General features: G+C 45.0%; 1 protein-coding gene across 2 annotated transcripts in view; it reads left to right on the top strand.

Moving 5' to 3' along the window:
* Positions 1-1,117: 1,117 nt before the first annotated feature.
* Positions 1,118-19,708, top strand: part of LOC148877647 (uncharacterized) — a 52,239-nt gene continuing 33,648 nt past the window's right edge. For both annotated transcript variants that reach the window (XM_088942265.1, XM_088942264.1), the window contains exon 1: positions 1,118-19,708. This exon is cut by the window's right edge and continues 9,985 nt beyond it. In XM_088942265.1, the coding sequence (XP_088798391.1) occupies positions 2,604-3,710 (1,107 nt within the window). In that variant the 5' untranslated portion in view covers positions 1,118-2,603 and the 3' untranslated portion in view covers positions 3,711-19,708.

The raw sequence follows: 19,708 nt of genomic DNA, 5'->3' as shown, positions 1-19,708 counted from the left end.
ATTTATACCCACAGTGACTGAAAACCGACAGCTCTGATCGAGGCAAATCCAATGACTCACGATCAAGCTGATCGTACGCCTCCTAAGACCGGGACGTGACTGGCCGCACATCTTTGGAAAATGAAGTGGCACCGGTGCATGCCTCCCAGCATTGAAGGCAGTAGTGGCATGTTTTTTGAATTTGAAATAACGCCCGCCGTCACGTCTCCCAGCATTTAAAGATGGATTGGCACGTTTTCTGACTTTTTGGCACTCGAGGAATCCGGAAATCTCCTGACGTACGCACACTTCACGTCATTAGTCAATCGGTTTGAAGTACGGGTCAAATCCACCCGTCACCTCGCGAACTCCCCGCGCTAGGGCAAGACCCTTAGCGCGAGGAGTGGGGGGCAATTGATGGAGGGAGATTTGGCCCGACCTCTTGGCCACCCAACACGTGGAAGCAACCGAGGGTGACTTGGCAGGAGCGATAGCTCGGCATGGCAGTGTGCTCAAGGCATGAGCTTCGAGAAGAGGAACCCGCAGTCTGAGCTCCCCAAAAAGAGCTTGAACTCTCCCTTTGACCCCGAGCTTTACGAGGAACGCAAACGGCAACAACCCGAACTGGCCCACCCCAGGGCAGTTCGGGCCACACTTCCATCCGAACTCAAGACTTCACCTCGCACACCACTCCGACACTTCGTCTCCAAGCCGCCGAATTGAACAACCGTACCTGATACCAAAGGAGTTCGTATCCTGAGGCGGTGCGCTTGACTGACTTAGGATCTGACGCTTGACAGTTGCACTTCAATGGCCACTTGCCACCGCCACCTCCAGTTACAGAGATGGCTCCGACAAAGAGAGTAGTGGCGGTTGTCTGCCCCGGCAGAGGTGACGACACCCGAACTGGCAGAAGTGCAGAGGTAATGATAATCGACCTGACAGGAGCTTGGGAGTGAGTGCGTGAAGTGGTTATAAAAGGCCCTCTTCCCCCCAAGAATGGAGGTACGTGATAACTTTGCGCCATCTGGCTTTTTATCTTGCCTTTGAGAAAATACTAACTTGAGCTTCGGAGCACTCTCACCGAGTTCCTCCCCGGAGACTACTCGCTTTTTTCCCCGTTTCAGGCACCTTTTGCTCCAGTTAGAGGCAAGATCGTTGACAGCTAGGACCGACCGGATTGCGCTCCATCAAATGGTATTGAAAATAGGGGAACAAAAGAGGGCTACGGTTCTTGTGGAAGGTTTAGACATGATTGTTTGGGTAAAGGAATATGTCTTTGATGCAGCAACTAAAGGGAAACAGACAAAATGGAAAGACAACTCCTCAGAATCAGGTAGGAGGTATGTGATGGAGAACAAGGGAATGCAAAGGGTGCATTCATATCTCTCATTGAATATTTTTCTAAAGGAAGGAAGCAGATGGTTTGCTTCCCTCAAGGGAAGAATGGCAAAGGATGGATAAAGATAGCTGGGATACTAACAAAATTCCTAAATAGAAGGGAATTGGAAAAAAAGAACTATTTAATGAAAGGGAACTAAGACCAGAAACTAGAAGACAGATCATGTATAAGGAAGAGGTACCAGAAAAGAAATTTTTAACCATGGCAAACAATAGGAGGGATCCCTCCCGGATAGCAGATGGAGCAGTAGGAAAATGGGAAAGAACACTAGTGGTTGAAGCTGGAGGATTGGTGACAGATTGGTGGAAAGTTGCAAAACTACTGAAGCTCAAACTAGAGCTAAGGAGCACCTTCATCTCAACTCCGTTTGATTCTGCTAAGGCAATATTGAACCCTCTCGAAAACCAGGTAAATGTTAGAGCGTGTTGTATCCATGATGTTCTGGGGACCTTTTCAGTCTATAAATGGTCTTTTTCTTCAAACTCGAAAGTGTTCTGAGTGGAAGATAATGTTACTGTCCGAGTGGTTGGGCTGCCATTCCATCTCTGGAATCAAGAAACTGCAAACTCAATTGCTTTGCTGTGTGGAGCTCGCCTTGATGGTGTCTTTTGGGGAAATCTGCGAAGGGCAGCCATTGTACTGGGTGGAGTAAAACTAGAAGATATACCGAGGAAGGTGACTATAGTTGTTGATGAACTGTTCTTACCAGTTTGGTTAGTGTCCTCTATTGAAGCTAACCTTTGGAGGGAGGCAAGGCAGGAGGAAGACGAAAAGGTGGAGGAAATGGAGTTACGTGGTAGCTTGAAGTTGGTTGGAAAAAAGAGGCAAGGATGTTTCACTGAAATGGAAACTCTACCTTTAGGCAGTCCAAAAGATTTGGGTAGGAGACTATTAGGAGACGTGTGACACAAGGTAAAGGTTTGACAACCAATAGAACCTTTGCTCAGGTAGCTGCTTGTGGCGCCAAACAAAATATTTTGAATGATTCAAATGAAGGAAGGGCAGAGGTATTGGTAGCCTTAGGAATATGCACGGGAGTCCAACCAGCAGACCCATCTCTAAATTGTAATTTTGGGCCCAGTAGGCCCGAAAAGTTAAGTGGGCTATGCTTAAAAGACCCAAGAGTGAGGGGGGTGCGTGACAACTTAAAGGAGCATGTGATAATAGTAAAATCCATCTACCATCGTCTTCCTAAAGCTCTTTCTCTCGTTCGAACAGTTCAATGAAGGTCTCCAGCTCGTTACAGTGGAGACCCTCGAAGATGATGCCGCATAAGGAACAGGATCACCGTAACACCAGGAGTGTGAAGAGCAATGAGGTTTTCGACTCTATTTCGGAAAGATTGACAGGCGATGAAGAACTTTCTGGTTCCGGTTCAGATTTGGAAGAAATCATTAGCTTGGGAAGTATCGACCTCCAAAAGCCAAGAGATATATTGGAAGAGGGTAGCCTAAACATTGAACTGTTATTCCTAGAGGAGGAGATGGATTCACAAGATTCTGGTAATATCAAAATGCAAAGAAGGGTGAGCCTTAGCAGCGGAGAACAGATCTTTCCCAAACTGGGTATGCTATACAGAAGACAGGTGGAGTTGGGAACATTGAAAGAGGTAAGGCAGAGTGCATCCCGGCTAATAAACGAGTCCATCCCACATGTGCAGCCTAGTCAGGACATCAGGCCAAAGAGACAGGATTCAAACTTGGAGCCTTACCTAAGGATTCACGCAGAGAGAAAGAGAAGTGAAGTTTCTATGATTGTAGAGGGTGAGGAAGTATTGGCTGTACCTAGTCCGCTTCCACTACTGAGTCCGGAAAAGGGGAAAGGCCTAGTCATGACTCCAAGAGTTGATACCGAGCAGCCGGTCCACATGCAACCATCTATGCTAATTCTAGGTAAGCCTGTCCATTTTGTTTTAGATACTAACTTGGGTTCTCTGCCTGTAACAGATGTCCTAGAATTCCGACCAGACCAACCAACTGGTAGCAGGGAAGTGGTGATTGATAATGATGGAGTCCGATCAGAGAAGGGAGTTGGGTTGTTAGAAAGGAAACAAGAGGAGTTAGAATGGATTTGGGAGCATATTTGTGCCCTGTTGGAGGAATATAAACAGAAGGAGGAAATGATAGAGGTGGCTCCAAAAAACCCTGAATCAGAGGCAAGAACCAATAGATTGGGGCAAGAATTAGGAAATAAAGGGCAGAATAGGAAGTCCGTGGGAAATAAGGGTAGGAAAAAGAAGAAAATGCCTGAAGTAGAGAGACTAATAATGGACATTGAAGGGGATATCGAGTTCAGTGGCAGAGGGGAAAGAAAGAAGGGTTCTAAATGAAGGAACACTATTTTGGAGGGCTAAATTCTTGAGAGGTAATGAAAATAATAAGCTGGAATGTAAGGGGTTTGGGTAGTGCCAGAAAAAGGAGAACGATTAAGGAGCTACTTAGGAGAGAAAGACTTGATGTTGTGATGTTGCAGGAGACAAAAATAGCTGAATTGGATAGAAGGTGGGTCAGGGAGATCTGGAAAATAAGAGGGGTAAGATGGTGCTCAGCTCTGTCGTGGGGAGCCTCGGGGGGAATAGTAACTTTGTGGAGGGAGGACTTCGGAGAACCAGTAGAGGAGCTAATAGGAAACTTCATTGTATCCCTATAATTCAGAATGGTGGAAGATGGATTTACTTGGATGCTAACAAATGTTTATGGTCCAAATAATCACAGAGAGATGAATGAGTTATGGGAGGAGCTTCATGTAATTCAAGGTTTGTGGGAAGGTCCTTGGTGTTTGGGGGGTGATTTTAATGCAATAAGATTCACAAATGAGTCAAATAATTCTAGTCAGGCCATTACAACTAGTATGAGGAAGTTCAATGACTTCATAAATTCCTGTGAGTTACGGGTGCTTCCTTTATTAAAGGCTACCTACACTTGGTCCAACTTCCAAGAAAACCCAATCTGCTCAAAGCTTGACGGATTCCTATTTAATGAGGGTTAGGAGAGCCACTGGAGAGATTTGGTGGCTAAGGCCCTACCTAGGATAACCTCTGATCACTACCCTATAGAAGTAGGACAAGAACCTCTTGGTAATGGACCTAGACCATTTAGGTTTGAAAATATGTGGCTGATACACCCAGACTTCTTGCCTAAGGTTAAGGAACGGTGGAGTGAAGAGATGACAGAAGTGAAATGGGATGGGGTTAGATTCCACAAAAAATTAAAAAGATTGAGAGGCAAAATAAAAGAATGGAATAAGGTTCAATTTGGAAGAGTGGAGGAGGTAAAAGCTAGATTATTGGTTCAAATTGAGGAGTTAGATGCAAAAGAATCCCAAGGGATGATGGATGAGCAAGACAGAGAAATGAGGAGGAAGCTGAAAAAGGAGTTAGAGGAGACTTTGTTGAGGGAGGAGATCTCTTGGAGACAAAAATCCAGACATAAGTGGATCAAGGAAGGGGATAGGAATACCAAATTCTTTCATGATTTGGCTAATGGGGGGAGGAAAAATTTGATATTAAAGCTTGAGGTTGATGGTGTGGATATAACCTCTCAAGAGGAGATTACTAGTAGGATTGTGGATCACTTCAAATCCATATTTCAAAGACCCTTAGAGAATTGATTAATAGTAGGGGAGGAGAATTGGCCAACTTTGAACCAAACAGATAAGGGATGACTGGAAAGAATGATTGAGGAAGAGGAAATTAAACAAGCTGTTTTTTCTATGGATAGGGCTAAGGCATCGGGTCTTGAAGAATTTACAATGGCATTTTATCAAGACTATTGGGACATAGTCAAAGAAGACTTAATTGGAGTATTTAGAGAATTTGAGGATAAACATTTTGTGAGTCCTGGAATCAATGCTACTTTTATAGCCTTAATTCCCCAAAACAATGATGCCAGACACCCCAAAGATTTTCGACCAATTAGCCTGGTGACAAGCATCTATAAGATTCTGGCAAAAGTGCTCTCTAGGAGGATCAAAGTAGTTCTCCCCTCTCTTGTTAGCCAAACACAATGAGCCTTTATACAGGATAGACAAATTACAGATCAGATCCTTATTGCAAACGAGAGTGTGAAAGAGATAAGGAGATCGGGCAGGAAAGGATTTGTTTGCAAACTGGACTTGGAGAAAGCCTATGACTTGGTGGATTGGAATTTCCTGCTGGAGATGTCGAGAAGACGTGGATTTGGGGATAAATGGTGTAATTGGATAAGAGGATGCTTAAACTCTTGTCGTTATTCAGTGTTGGTGAATGGGGTGGTTAAGGACTTTTTTCAGCCAATAGAGGCTTAAGACAAGGGGATCCACTCTCCCATTTCCTCTTTACACTTGTTGCTGATGTCTTTAGTAGGATGATCTCCAAAGCATATGAGGAGGGCCAAATAAAGGGATGGAGAATAGGGAGCAGAGGCATTCCAGTAACTCACCTTCAGTTTGCTGATGATATTGTTATTTTTTTGTGAAGGGAATGAGTTGAGCAAAGTGGAGAACTTTAAGATTTTAATAAGTACTTTTGAGAGGGTCTCCAACTTGAAGGTAAATTTTGATAAAAGTTGTGTGGTTGGAGTAAACTTGGAGAATGGGGAGATTGAATCCATTGCATAATGCTTAGGTTGCAATATTTCTTCTTGGCCTTTGACATACTTAGGGCTACCTTTAGGAGCCAACCCTAAAGAAAGTAGTTTCTGGGCCCCTATTGTGGAGAAATTTGATAAGTGCTTGGTGGCTTGGAAAAAGAATTACATTTCAATAGGGGGTAGGCTGACTTTAATTAAGGCTACACTTGCCAACCTTCCAATCTACTTCCTTTCAGTGTTCAGGATTCCTCCAATGGAGGCTAAGAAACTAGAGAAGAGAATGAGGGACTTTTTATGGGAACCAGGAGAGGTGAAAAAGGATCACTTGATCAGATGGGAGATAGTTAACAAACCAAAGGAAGAAGGGGGTTTAGGGATAAGGAATATAGTGCTGAAGAATGTAGCCCTTCTAAGGAAGTGGCTATGGAGATGGCCCCGAGAGAGAGAGAGAGAGAGATTATGGCATGAGGTGGTGGCAAGCATTCATGGTTGTGCAGGAAATGGTTGGGATTCCAGGATATCTCGCCGAGTTACCCTTACTACACCTTGGAAGGCTATACATGGTATTCTCCCTCACTTCCTCAGATTCATCAGGTATGATGCTTGTTCTGGTAATGCTATTCTGTTCTTGGTGGATATTTGGGTGGGTATTCAACCCCTAAAAGATTGTTTCCCCTTGCTCTATTCCATTTCCCTTCACAAACATGAGCCAATTGCAACTTTTCTCCCGAGCCCATTAAACCCCTTATCTTTAAACTGGGACTTTGGGTTTCGTAGAGGGTTAAGGGATGGTGAGTTGAGACTAGAATCCGTTTTCTTGGACCCCACTTCTTCTGATCAAAGGGTTTGGACTCCTATTCCAAATGGTACTTGATGAAGGAAGATTTGGCCCGACCTCGTAATCACTCAACACGTGGCAAAATCAACAGCTCGGCAAGGCGTGGGCTCCGAAGGGAGGAACCAGCGGTCCGAACTCTCCGCAAGGAGCTCGAACTCCCAGTACGGAGCCCGAGCTCTCCCTTAGGTCCTGAGCCTTATGAACACAAAGGGCAACAACCCGAACTGGCCTGCCCCATGGCAGTTTGGGCCACACCTCTCTCCGAACTCAAGACTTCGCCTCGCACACCACTCCAGCACTTCGCCCAGGACACCAAACTGAACAAACCGTACCTGACACCGAAGGAGTCCGTATCCAGGGGTGGCGCACCTGACTGACTTGGGATTTGACGCTTGACAACCACATTCCAACGGCCACCTTCCATCGCCACATGACCCCACCATCTCCAGTTACAGAGACGGCTCCGACAAGGAGCAGTGGCGGTTCTGTCCCAGCAGAGGGGATGACACCCGAACTAGCAGAAGCACAGAAGTAATCATACCTGACCTGACAGAAGCCTCGGAGTGAGTGAACGAAGTGGTTATAAAAGGCTCTCTACCCCCCCCCCCCCCCCCCAAGAACAAGGTATGTGAACTTTGCGCCATTAGGTTTTATCTTGCCTTTGAGAGAATACTAACCTGAGCTTGGAGCAATCTCACCGGGTTCCCCCGGAGTTTCCTCATCCTCTCCGTTTCAGGTTCCCTGTAGCTCCGTTAAGAGGCAAGGTCGTTGACAGTTAGGATCGACCGGATTGCGCACCATCAATTAGTGCCGTCTGTGGGAAACGCTTCTAAAAGCCTCCCTCCAAAACTCTCATAACCTCTTCTTTTTCCAAAAACCCCAACACTCATGGCTTCTTCCAGCAATGCCGGACGTGGCTCAGAGATGAACACCACCGAGGAACAGCTCCAAGTCCCAGTGGTGTGCATCGGACAGTTCACCATCCCCCTTCCGGTGGATGGGATCCCCAGCTTGAATGCGTCACAAACAGTGGCACCCGTAAACCTTCCTACCATGAGCATCTCCCTTCCACTCCTTGTCGAAACAACTTTTGCTGAACCAACTGCTATCCCCCTGGCGACCCGCCAGAACTAGTTTGATGACCTGATGCAATTCATGCGGGCAACGCAAGCCCAAATGCTACAATTCTAGCAGCATCAACTCCAGCAGCACCAAGTACTTCACCACCTCTCTCAACATCACTATCAGCAGCAGTTTCCCCAACTGCCCCTGAACCAGTCACTACTTCCACCTCGGCACCCTGCTCCGAAGCCGGCTAAGGCTTCCCCTCAGGGTGGACGCCCTGACCAAGGAGAAGCCTCCCAACTCCAGAACCCCCCTAACAGCCAGGCCACGTCCCCAGGTCGAAGGGAAAGAAGAATCACCCCCACCTCCCAACTCGCAGGCGGGTCGGGAACCTCGCCCGCAAATTCGGCACCTCGGCGCTCCAAGCCTGAGTTCCTGCTCACAGAGAACCGATTCAGCGCCCTAGCGGCAGACTACCAACATTCCGAGCCCATCGAGCTCGGCAACACAAAGGCTAGCAGCGCCAGTACCAGGCCCACTCAACAACGAAGGCGCCGACGAAGTCGTCGAACTGCCATTCGTGTCCTGCACGAGCTCAGAGGTAAGGAAGAGACGAGCTCGGACGAGGTAAAAGCTGCCCCAATTCTTTCAGTTCCTTCCCCTCTCGCATCAGAACTCCTGGCAGTCCCCATGCCCAGAGACTTCAAGCTCCCACCTTTGGAAAAGTATGACGGGTCCTTTGACCCCAACGATCACGTCGTTGCTTTCCAGTCCCAAATGCACCTCGCTAGGGCCAATGAATCATGCACGTGCGTGGCCTTCACCACCACCTTCAGGGGGGTAGCCCGCACTTGGTACAGGAACCTGGCCCCCGGGTCGATAAAATGTTGGGCCTAGTTCGTGCAGGTCTTCATCGCACACTTTGTCACTAGCAAGCGGTGCCCTAGAACCGAGGAAAGAATCTTCGGAGTAGTCCAGAGAGAAGGAGAATCCATCATGAGCTACATCAAGTGGTTCAATGAAGTGTGCTTGCAGATACCGCGATTAGGCCCCGCGGTACAGCTCGCGGCGGCCAAGAGAGGAGTAACGCACAAGGAGTTCAAATGGCACATGGTAGCCAGCTAGCCAGGCGACCGTGGCTGAATTCCTCAAGCTCGCGGACAAGTTCATGAGAATAGAGGAAGAGATCAACCAAAGGACCGAAGGCGGGGTCGAGAAAAGGAAAAGAGAAGGCGAGCCCTCCAACCCAGGTGACAGAAGAAACCCGGCCTGGGAGGCGAAGCCAAGCTAGCCGTGCCGAGCTCTCTTAGCAATTCGGACGGATTACACACCGTTAAACACGAGGCGGACCGAGATCTTGATGACGATCAAAGAGCCCCATACGTAAAGTGGCCACCTCGCATAAAGGGGAATCCAAACGAGAGAAATAAAAATCTGTACTGTAGTTTTCATAGAGATCACGGTCATAGTACCGAACTGTGTAATAATCTCTGGGACGAGATAGAGGGACTCATCCATCGCGAATACTTGAGAAATTTTGTACAGCATAATAATAATAATAACAATAAGGCAGGTCAGCAAGGGGAGCGTGGAAAGGATGCCTCCGAATCCAGTAGCAGACCAGCCGAAGCGTTGCAACGACAGCCTCTGGAAGAGAGGCCAGTTCGGGGAACCATCCACGTGATAGTGGGAGGTTCGGTGGTAGTAGGGTGTACTTCGGCAGCGGCCCGGACGTCAGTTCGCGAAGCAGCCCAAGAAGAACAGAACCCTCCAAAGAGGCCGAAGACTAAAGAACTGATCTTCACAGAAGACGATGCGCGAGGGGTCCACTACCCCCACGATGACACACTTGTCATAAAACTAAGGATCAGCGACTTTGAGGTCAGGCGCGTACTCGTGGATTTGGGCAGCTCGGCAGACATCCTCTTCAAGTCAGCATTTGACCAGCTACAGTTGCAAAGAAGCGAGCTGAAGCCGCGAACACTCCTGGTGGGCTTCAGCGGAGAGAAAATTAGGCCCCTCGGGAAAATAACAGTACCCGTGGAAGTCGGCACATGGCCTTGTGCGGTCAGACTCAACCACGATTTCTTGGTGGTCGCGACCCCCTCCCCATACAATGCCATAATAGGGAGGCCAATTACGCATATCCTGCGGGTAGTGGTCTCCACCTACTATTTGGCAATGAAATTCCCTACAAACTTCGGTGTGGGGGTAGCGCGGGGCGACCAACTTGAGTCCCGCAAGTGTTATGTTGCCGCCCTGAAGGGAAAAACCAAGGCGGTCTACCTTGAACTGGAGTGGCTTACGGAGCAAGGCGAGGAACGAGCTTCGCCCACAGAGGAAACGGTCGCGATCTCGACCTCGGCCACAGACCCAGCTCACACACTACAGATCGGTGCTTACTTCAAGGAACCTCTACGAACCGAACTGGTGAGCTTTTTCCTTCAAAATTTAGATATTTTTGCTTAGTCTGCGGCCGGTATGCCCGATATTGGCCCCAGTCTTTTAACTCACAAACTTAATACTGACCCTGTGGTCAGACCCATTAGACAGAAGAAACGCAACTTAGCCCCAGAACGCTGGAGGGTGGTCGACGAGGAGGTCGAAAAGCTCATCGCAGCAGACTACATAAAGGAAGTTCATTACCCGAGCTGGGTAGCCAACCCAGTGCTGGTGAAAAAGGCAAACGACAAGTGGCGCATGTGCGTCGACTACACCGACCCGTCGAGCTCGTCAGAAAATGCGACAAGTGTCAGAAGCATGCCAATATCCACCATCAGCCTGCTTCCGACCTCAAGTACCTCACTAGTCCATGGCCCTTTGCGCAATGGGGCATCGACTTCCTGGGGCCATTCCTGCCAGCAACAGGTGGGAGAAAGTTCCTAGTGGTGGTAGTAGATTACATCACAAAATGGATAGAAGCTGAACCTCTAGCAATAGTTACAGCCCGAAACATACAGAACTTCTTTTGGAAGAACATAGTATGTCGCTTCGGGCTAGTTCGGGTATTGATTTCCAATAACGGCAAGCAGTTCGAGGATATCAAGTTCCAAGAATGGTGCCAAGATATGGGAATTCGTCAGAACTTCACATCAGTCGCACACCCGCAAGCAAACAGTCAGACATAAGTAATGAACAGAGCCATCCTCCGCGGACTAAAAGCACGACTAGACCGAGCTAAAGGGTTGTCGGCGGATGAGCTACCAAGTGTTCTATGGGCTCACCGAACTACGGAAAAAACCGCCACGGGAGAGACCCCCTTTAACCTCACCTACGGCACTGAAGTGGTAATCTCGGCAAAAATCATAATACCTACATTGCGACTAGAAGCATATGACAATCAGACAAACGGAAACGAGTTAAGAGACTTCACGCACATCCGGACAGCGGCCTACCATAAAAAAGTAGCTCGGTACTACAATGCCAGAGTAAAGAAGCAGAGCTTCCGTGTCAGCGACCTGGTTCTCCGTAAGATCATGGTGCTCGAACCCAGCGTGGGCAAATTTGGACCAAATTGGGAAGGGCCCTACAGAGTAAAGAGAGCGCTCGGGGGGGCATATGAGCTCGAAACCTTAGAGGGCAAACAAGTACCCTGAGCGTGGAACATCGTCAACTTAAGGCGATACTACCAATAGACCACCAAGCGAAGTGGACAAAATCGCTACCAGAGCCTAAGGGCTAGGATACCGAACTAACGAAGGAACCTCGACATAGGCAAGCAAAGAAAAGTGTCGGCCAAAGGCTCAGGCGAAGCGGAGACAACGAACTAATAGGGACATCGACGTCTCAGAGACTAAGTATTAAACATCAAAACAGGCCGTGCGAGTAAGCCGGGCAAGAAACAGATCGAGCATATGATCAATTCGGCAAATACGGTCAGTTCGGGAGAAAGAACAACCAACACTTAATCAAAAGAATATCATTCCATTTCAAAATAAGTGTACATTTCAAAAAAAAAATAGTAATAATAATATCGAGTTCATAGGTCTGGAGGTACTTATTCTTCATCAGAAGACACTTCAACAACACCCGAAGGTCCTGCCTAGCCCTCGGAGTCCGGCTCACCATCAGTAGCGTTAGCCATCTCTTGAGTGATGCGCGAAGTGGATATCACACTAATATCAAGCTCGGGGTATGTATTTCGGATCATCCACCGACTTAGTTTAAACCCCCTTCTGTACGAATCCACCATCAAGTCATCGAAGCGCGGCGAGGCGACGTATTCATCGACGACCTTTTTCTTAGCGTCCTCAATGCCTTGGGAAAAGATCTGTGTCCTCTCCCTAATATCCTCTTGAAGGTATTCAACCTGATGCTGCAAATCTGGTCTCAGGTCCGCCATATGCTTTACAACAACTCCCATGGCCTCAACATCTCTCTGAGACCTCGCCTGCCTAGTCAGTGCAGCGCGAGCAGCCGCCTCAGCAGCTCGGGAAGTCGCTTCGGCAGCACGGAAAGCCTCTTCGGTAGCTCGCGCCTGCCTCGATCTCCTCTCCACCTGGGCCGCAAGGCATGGATAGAAGAATTCATCTACCAAAAGGAAAGAACAAGTGATATCACGATCTCTTCAGGACCGTGTTCCCAAGGAAAGCTACCCGAAGGTATGAAGTAGGCGTACTCCCCAGGCAAGTTGTAATAGGTAATAAGGAATTGGAGCCCCTCAGGCATCATGGTCGAGGGACCAAACTTTTCTAACGTCTGACCTCGACAAGAGGTGGACGCCAAACTACCCAAGGTGACTCAGCCTACGGGTTCGAACTCTTCCTCGAGCTCTACCTCCGGTTCGCTAGGACCACCAAGGGATGCAACTCGGTTCGTAGAACCTGCATCTAACCCACTTGAAGAACCGTTTGAGCTATTCGAGCTAGACACCGAGGAGAAAAGATGGATTCCAGGAAAGTACTCACCCGGAAAAAGGCTTGAACAGAATACAGGAACTGGAACACGAGCAAAAAACCTTGGATGCGAACTAAAAGCTTGGACGCGAGCTTAAGAAGCAAAACGCAGAAGTGACAAGCAACTGGGGTCCTCCACTATTTATACCCGTAGTAACCAAGAATCAACGACTCAGATCAAAGCCAATCTGACGGCCCGCAGCCGCACTAACTGCACGTCTCTTGAGACCAAGACGTGACTGGCCACACGTCTCTCGGAACCGACCGCACGTCTCCTCACATTAAAGGTGGCAACGTCACGTTTTCAAATTTGAAAAGACACCCGTTGTCACATCTCCTAGCGGCGCGCTTTTTGAATTTTGAAATAAGGCGCGCACTGTCACGTCTCTCAGCGGTGCGCTTTTTGAATTTTGAAATAAGGCACGCGCTGTCACGTCAGTCATCATTTGTAGGAAGATCGGCACGTCTCCCATCTTTTGGGCGCTCGAGAAACCCAAAAGAATCCTGGCAACGCACCTCGCGCTATCACTCAATCAATTCGAAGTACGAGACAAATCCACCCGCCACCTCGCGAAGGGGGGCAATTGATGAAGGAAGATTTGGCCCGACCTCGTAATCACTCATCATGTGGCAAAAGCAACAGCTTGGCATAACAGCTCGCCAAGGCGCGAGCTCCGAAGGGAGGAAGTAGCGGTCCGAACTCTCCGCAAGGAGCCCAAACTCTCAGTACGGAGCCCGAGCTCTCCCTTAGGCCCCGAGCCTTATGAACACAGTACGAACTCCCAGCTCAGCATAACAGCTCGCCGAGGCGCGAGCTCCGAAGGGAGGAACCAGCAGTCCGAACTCTCCGCAAGGAGCTCGAACTCCCAGTACGGAGCCCGAGCTCTCCCTTAGGCCCCGAGCCTTATGAACACAAAGGGCAACAACCCGAACTAGCCTGCCCCATGGCAGTTTGGGCCACACTTCTCTCCGAACTCAAGATTTCGCTGCAGTACAAGGAATTCAGATCGCCAACCAGCTTGGGGTGGAGCATCTCCTAGTTGAAGGGGATTCTCAGGTGGTAACAAGGTGGCTCCTAAACTTGGATACTACCATTTGGGGCTACAAAGATCTCATAAAAAAAGTAAAGTGATTAACCATCAATATGAGAGTTGAGGTAAAATGGGTTAGTAGGTCTGCTAATTCTTTGGTTGATGGTTTAGCCAAACAGGGGGTTTCTAGGGAAGAGGTTGCAACTCGTGCCTTTCCTTGGGAACTTTGTACTATTGTCTATTGTTGATTATCAAAATTATTTCAATTATCAAAAAAAATAAAATTGGGGGGCTAGTGCCTATGTAAGAGTACTAAGTAAGCAAAGAAGCAAGTTAGGTAATAAGAGTCTAAGGTGTACCTTTATAGGGTACAGTAAAAATAGCAAAGGGTATAGATTTGTTAATCACAAATCCGATGGAACAGTTGAATTAATAGAAAGCAGAGATGTTGTTTTTCTAGAAGATCTAATTGAGGATAATAAACAATTACCTACCCTATTTGAAATAAACAAAGAAATTATAAAAAATGAGATAGCACCTGAAAGATAAGTTTCTTCTAATGACACCCTAGGAAGAATTTAGAGAGAAAGATTCCCTTCTTCAAGACTAAAAGATTATTTATACCTACTTGAATGAAGAATCTCTTGATGATCCAATTGATTTTGAAGATGCTATGGATGCACTCGATAAGGAAAAGTGGTGTGAAGCCATATAAGAAGAGTTAGACTCAATAAATAAAAATCAAGTTTGGGAATTAGTTGATTTACCCAAGAATAGGAAACTTATAGGGTGTAAATGGATATTGAAAAGAAAACTCAATGCTTATGGGTCTATAGAAAAATATAAGGCAAGATTAGTAGCGAAAGGGTACACCCAAGTAGAAGGGATTGACTATGAGGAGACTTGTTCTCCAGTTTCCAAGTTTACCTCTATTAGAATCCTAATGTCCTTAGTTGCCTTTTTGGTCTTAGAGTTATGCCAATTAGATGTTAAAACTACTTTCCTCAATGGAAAATTGAATGAAGAAATATACATGACTCAACCCAAAGGCCATGTAATAGAGGGGCAAGAAAATAAAGTGTATAATTTAAAGAAATCATTGTATGATTTAGAACCATCCTCTAGGTTGTGGTATCATACATTCATGTTCCTTGAGAACCATTTAGCTTTCCTCATAATTCGCTTGTAGCACCAGATCACTGAATCTGGATTTTTTAGCCAATTCACAACAACTTTGGAGTCTCCTTCAATAATCAAAATTTGAACTCCTAACTGATCCGCAACCTGAATGCCTTGTACTGTCGCAAGAAGCCCAGCTTAATAGTCTCCTATACCCACAGAGCCTGAGAATAAAGCTAAATTGTTACTATCTTTATCTCTCAACATCCCACCAATCTTTGGTGACCCTGGATATTCTTGGCCGCTACCATCAAAATTCAGCTTTGTCCAGTCTTCTAAAGGGGGTACACACACATCTGGTACCTTGTTCTTTCTGTTATTGCTACTAGCCACAACCCTCCAGTTCCTCCGCGTCATCAAAGGAATATAATTTGAAGGAATCTAATGATCTCAGCCAGTGGATTGCCCTGGTCAAAATACAATCCTTTACATTCTGAACATTTCTCTCCTTATCTTGGAATATCCTCACATTTCTTTCTTCCAAAATTGTCCACAGAGCGACAGCTCTAATGCTCCTCCACATTGTTTTACCAGATTTTGTGGGCCACACAAAGAAGGAAGGATCAAAGATCTGATTTATGGCTGTGGCCAAATTCCATTTGCAACCAAACAAAGCAATCATCCAACCCCAAATAGCAACAGAAAAAGGACATGTTAAAAGTAAGTGAGAGCAATCCTCACCATTAGCCTTTCTAAGTACACACCAAATAGGAGACAAACACATAGAAGGTCTTCTCTTCTGCAATAAGTCTGAAGTGTTGATTTTCCTATAGAAAACCTCTCAGTAGAACATAATAATTTTAGGAAGTACAGGTTTAGACCAAATCAACTTAGTTGGGAAGTCCACTTATCCAGAGAGAGAGAAAAGGGACTTAAAAAGGGAAGCACATGTGAAGGGACCAAAGTCTCACATTAGAACTAGAAAGGTCCAGAAAAACACTTTCAAGCAGTGACAACAGGTCTGAAACATAAGAGAGTTTATGGTCCCTCAAACCTCTACGAAACCCAAAGTCCCAACTCAAGGAAGATGGAGGAGAATCAGATGTTGGAAGAACTCTTTCACAAGAGCATTACTGTAGAAGATCCTAAGGAAATTTAATATGAAAGACGGTAATGGAGTTGAAACTCCAATTTGTAAAGGAACTAAATTAAGTAGGGATATGGCTACTACTAATGATGAAGAAATAGAGAAAATGAAGTATAGACCCTATGCTCAAGTTATTGGTAGCTTGATGTATGCCATGCTTTGCACAAGACCAGTTATTTCATATGCTGTAGGTCTTGTTAATAGATACCAAAGTAACCCAGGTAAAACACATTGGAAGACTGGTAAAAGAATATTTAGATATTTGTAGCTGATAAAACACTTCAAATTAACCTATCATGCAAATGATTTAGAGTTATTGGGTTTTCGTGATGCTGATTTTACAGGTGACCCGGATGATAGAAAATCCACAACCGAGTACTTATTCCTCTTAGGAGGAGGTGCTTTCTCATGGACAAGCAAGAAACAAAGCTGTGTAGCTAAATTCACCATGGAAGCTGAGTTTATTTCTTGTAGCTCTATAGCATCTGAAGCAGTTTGGATTAGGAGATTCTTGGAAGAACACTGAATTCCTAATGTGCTAATAGGAGCTGTGAAGATCTTCAATGATAACCAAGTTGCTATCAAAACAATTAAAAATGGTGAGATCGGCCCTAAAGGGAGACAAAGTTGATTTTATAGGTGATTCGGATGATAGAAAATCCACAACCGAGTACTTATTCCTCTTAGGAGGAGGTGCTATCTCATGGACAAGCAAGAAACAAAGTTGTGTAGCTAAATTCACCATGGAAGCTGAGTTTATTGCTTGTAGCTCCGCAGCATCTGAAGTAGTTTGGATTAGGAGATTCTTGGAAGAACTCTGAATTCCTGATGTGCCAATAGGAGTTGTGAAGATCTTCAATGATAACCAAGCTGCTATCAAAACAATTAAAAATGGTGAGATCGGCCCTAAAGGGAAACACAGAGATCCCCAATACCGATATTTATATGATGTCTACCAATGGAATGAGATCCTGGTAGAATATGTGCCTATAAAAGATATGATTGCCGACCCTTTGACTAAACCCTTTGCAATTACAGATTATGTGAGGCACGTCAAAGCAATGGGGTTGGTTGGCACTTATTCATCTCGGGCCTAACTGGCCAAGTGGGAGATGATGGTAGAGTGGCCATAGGCCCTCGTTTGATCTTCAGCATGTTGGAATATCCAATGGCCATGTGACAAACCACATGTTGATGGAAGATGATTATTTTATGGTTATCCCTATGTAACACTCTCACACACAATCATTCATTTTAAATTATTACTTATTTGTTTATTTTCTATAAAAAATTAATTTATTTGATTGTTTATTTGAAAATGTTTTTATGCATGGAGATACCAATATTGTTGGATTATTCTGGATCCAAGTTCCAATTCTTATTGGGTCAATGGATATCTATTTGACATAGGCTAGACTAGATGATCAAGTGGTTAGATCCTTGGTCAGTATGGGACATTTGTCTCAATATGGAGAGGCCTTAACTTGGTCTTCCCCCAAACGTTCAAGTTGGTTGAGTTCCCTCCTCAAAACAAGGAAGTGAACGCTAGGGAAAGACTTGTATATATGGCTATCTCAAAGATAGCAAAGTGTGCAAAATCAAGATAACTTGGAAGGTCAAGCAACCTCCAAATTTCGGCCCCATCTAGATTTGACAGATCTCTCTTGCATCTTTTTGAGATATTGGTGTCTCGGATCCTATATTGTGCAGTTGCTCCTTTTCTCCTTGTATGCAAGTTTGGTGCGCCAAGATATCTACCGTCCACCTCTATATCTACTCGGTTTTTGTGTTTGTGATAGTCTGTTCATGAGTTTATTTAGCTCCATTAACTATTAATATCTCTTGGTTCGTCAATGGTTTGTTTGCTCTAATTTGTGCTTATTGTGAGATTCCATGTGGGCCTCACCTATTGGGACCTAGGAGAGGGGTGCGTAACCCATTTCCTCTCCCATTCGTGTCTTACCCGGATTGGTTTAGCCGGTGCCTCAGGCTATTGGAGTCACTATTAAAACGAAACACTTTTGAAAATCATTTTCAAAGGCCAATCACCTCCATTTCCATATTTGATGGGTGGTGACTCTTTCCAACCTAGGCAAACCATTTTTTCGATGCTCACAGTCGTCGATCTAAAAAACGGTGGTCATAACTGTTCCATTTCTGGGTTATTTTTTAAAATATTGGTTTGATATGCATCTCAGTCGGTTTCGGTTAATAAAATAGACAAATTGGTAGTATCAGTTCGGTCGACAAAACTAAATAAAATGGACTGAACCGACCCGTCTTCAGACAGGAGCCCGCAACTACTTATAAAATGAGTCCCTCTATTATATCTACCATATCTTCTTTCGTTTGATTAAGCTCTTCTTTTTCTTACGTTTTTTTTCTTTCATTTGATTAAGCTTTTCTTTCTCTTACGTTTTTTTTTTCTTGGCGACTGGAGTAGGAGAGGGAAAGACTGAAGTAACAGAGGGAGGTAATATATTCTATCTTCTTTCATTTGACTTAGGTTTTTCTTTTTCTTGCTTTATTTTTTATCTTTCATGGCGACTGGAGTAGTATATGGAAATTAGATTTTGAGGAAAATCGACAAAAAAAAGAGAGAAAGTCAAAGAATCAGTTGAAGAAACTGAGAAAAAACAATATGTTGCGTGAAAAACGTCTATAAAAGAAATGGACCACATTGAAAACAAAATAAAGGATCTAAACGTGGATTTGTTAAGAGAAACAAGGGAAGTGAAGAAAGAAATAGGGGAAATGAATAGAGAATTGAAAGATTTTGCAAGAGAAATGATTGAAGAGATGAAAGAGATGAGGAAGACGATAGTGAAAACGACGGTCACCACATTTGTTTCATATACTGCAGTGGTTGTAGTTGGAGTTGCAGTTTTATATAAGAAAAAGTTTTAGCGACATCCTGATGTGAAGAACTTTACTTCACTCAATAATTTTCTACCTGGTATGATGTTTTCATTTATCGAACTTTTGTTGTATCTCTTGCTATCTCTTGTTAGAGATAGAGAAAAGTATGACTTGAGATGGGGAACAATGCCACATTTTTAATATAACATTAATTTGATTAACTTCTGTTCATTACTGTTGATATTTTTTTTCAGTTAAATAGATTGGGAGAGAACAAGGGAAAAGAAATACAGTTTCTTTGTAAGTCCCAAAATTCTATTAAAATGAGTGGTTACTTGGACTCTTAAGAGAAACCAGATTTCAGTGTTAAAACATTTCGGAATGTTAAAAATTCAGTGATAGACAGGATAAGTGTATTTTGCTCGATTAACTCCCCAATTGGAAGATTTTAATGTTCCGAAATGCTTGTCACTGAATACTTAAAATCATGGTTTTTAAAACCAAACCGGTGATCGAACTGGTCAGTGGTCCAGTTACTGAGTTGAACGGTATGACTGTTTGAACCGAATACGTGGCCCATTCGAACGATTAATCGCCTGATTTAGCGGTTCGCTAACCAAAATCAACGATTTTGGGGGGAAATATGGTTTTAGGGAAAATCGAACCGGTCACCCCGATTTTTCCGGTCTGACAATCTGGTTCAATCTGGTTTTGAAAACTGTGCTTAAAATCTTCCAATTGGGGAGTCAATCGAGTAAAGTACACTTATCCTGTTTGTCACTGAATTCTTAACATTTCGAAATGT

The sequence above is a fragment of the Nelumbo lutea genome, chromosome 1 (assembly GCF_056320005.1).
Source record: "Nelumbo lutea isolate HS-2025 chromosome 1, American lotus-T2T, whole genome shotgun sequence".
NCBI lineage: Eukaryota > Viridiplantae > Streptophyta > Magnoliopsida > Proteales > Nelumbonaceae > Nelumbo > Nelumbo lutea.
The sequence above is the reverse complement of the archived record's forward strand: the minus strand, read 5'-3'. Positions and strand labels throughout refer to the sequence as shown.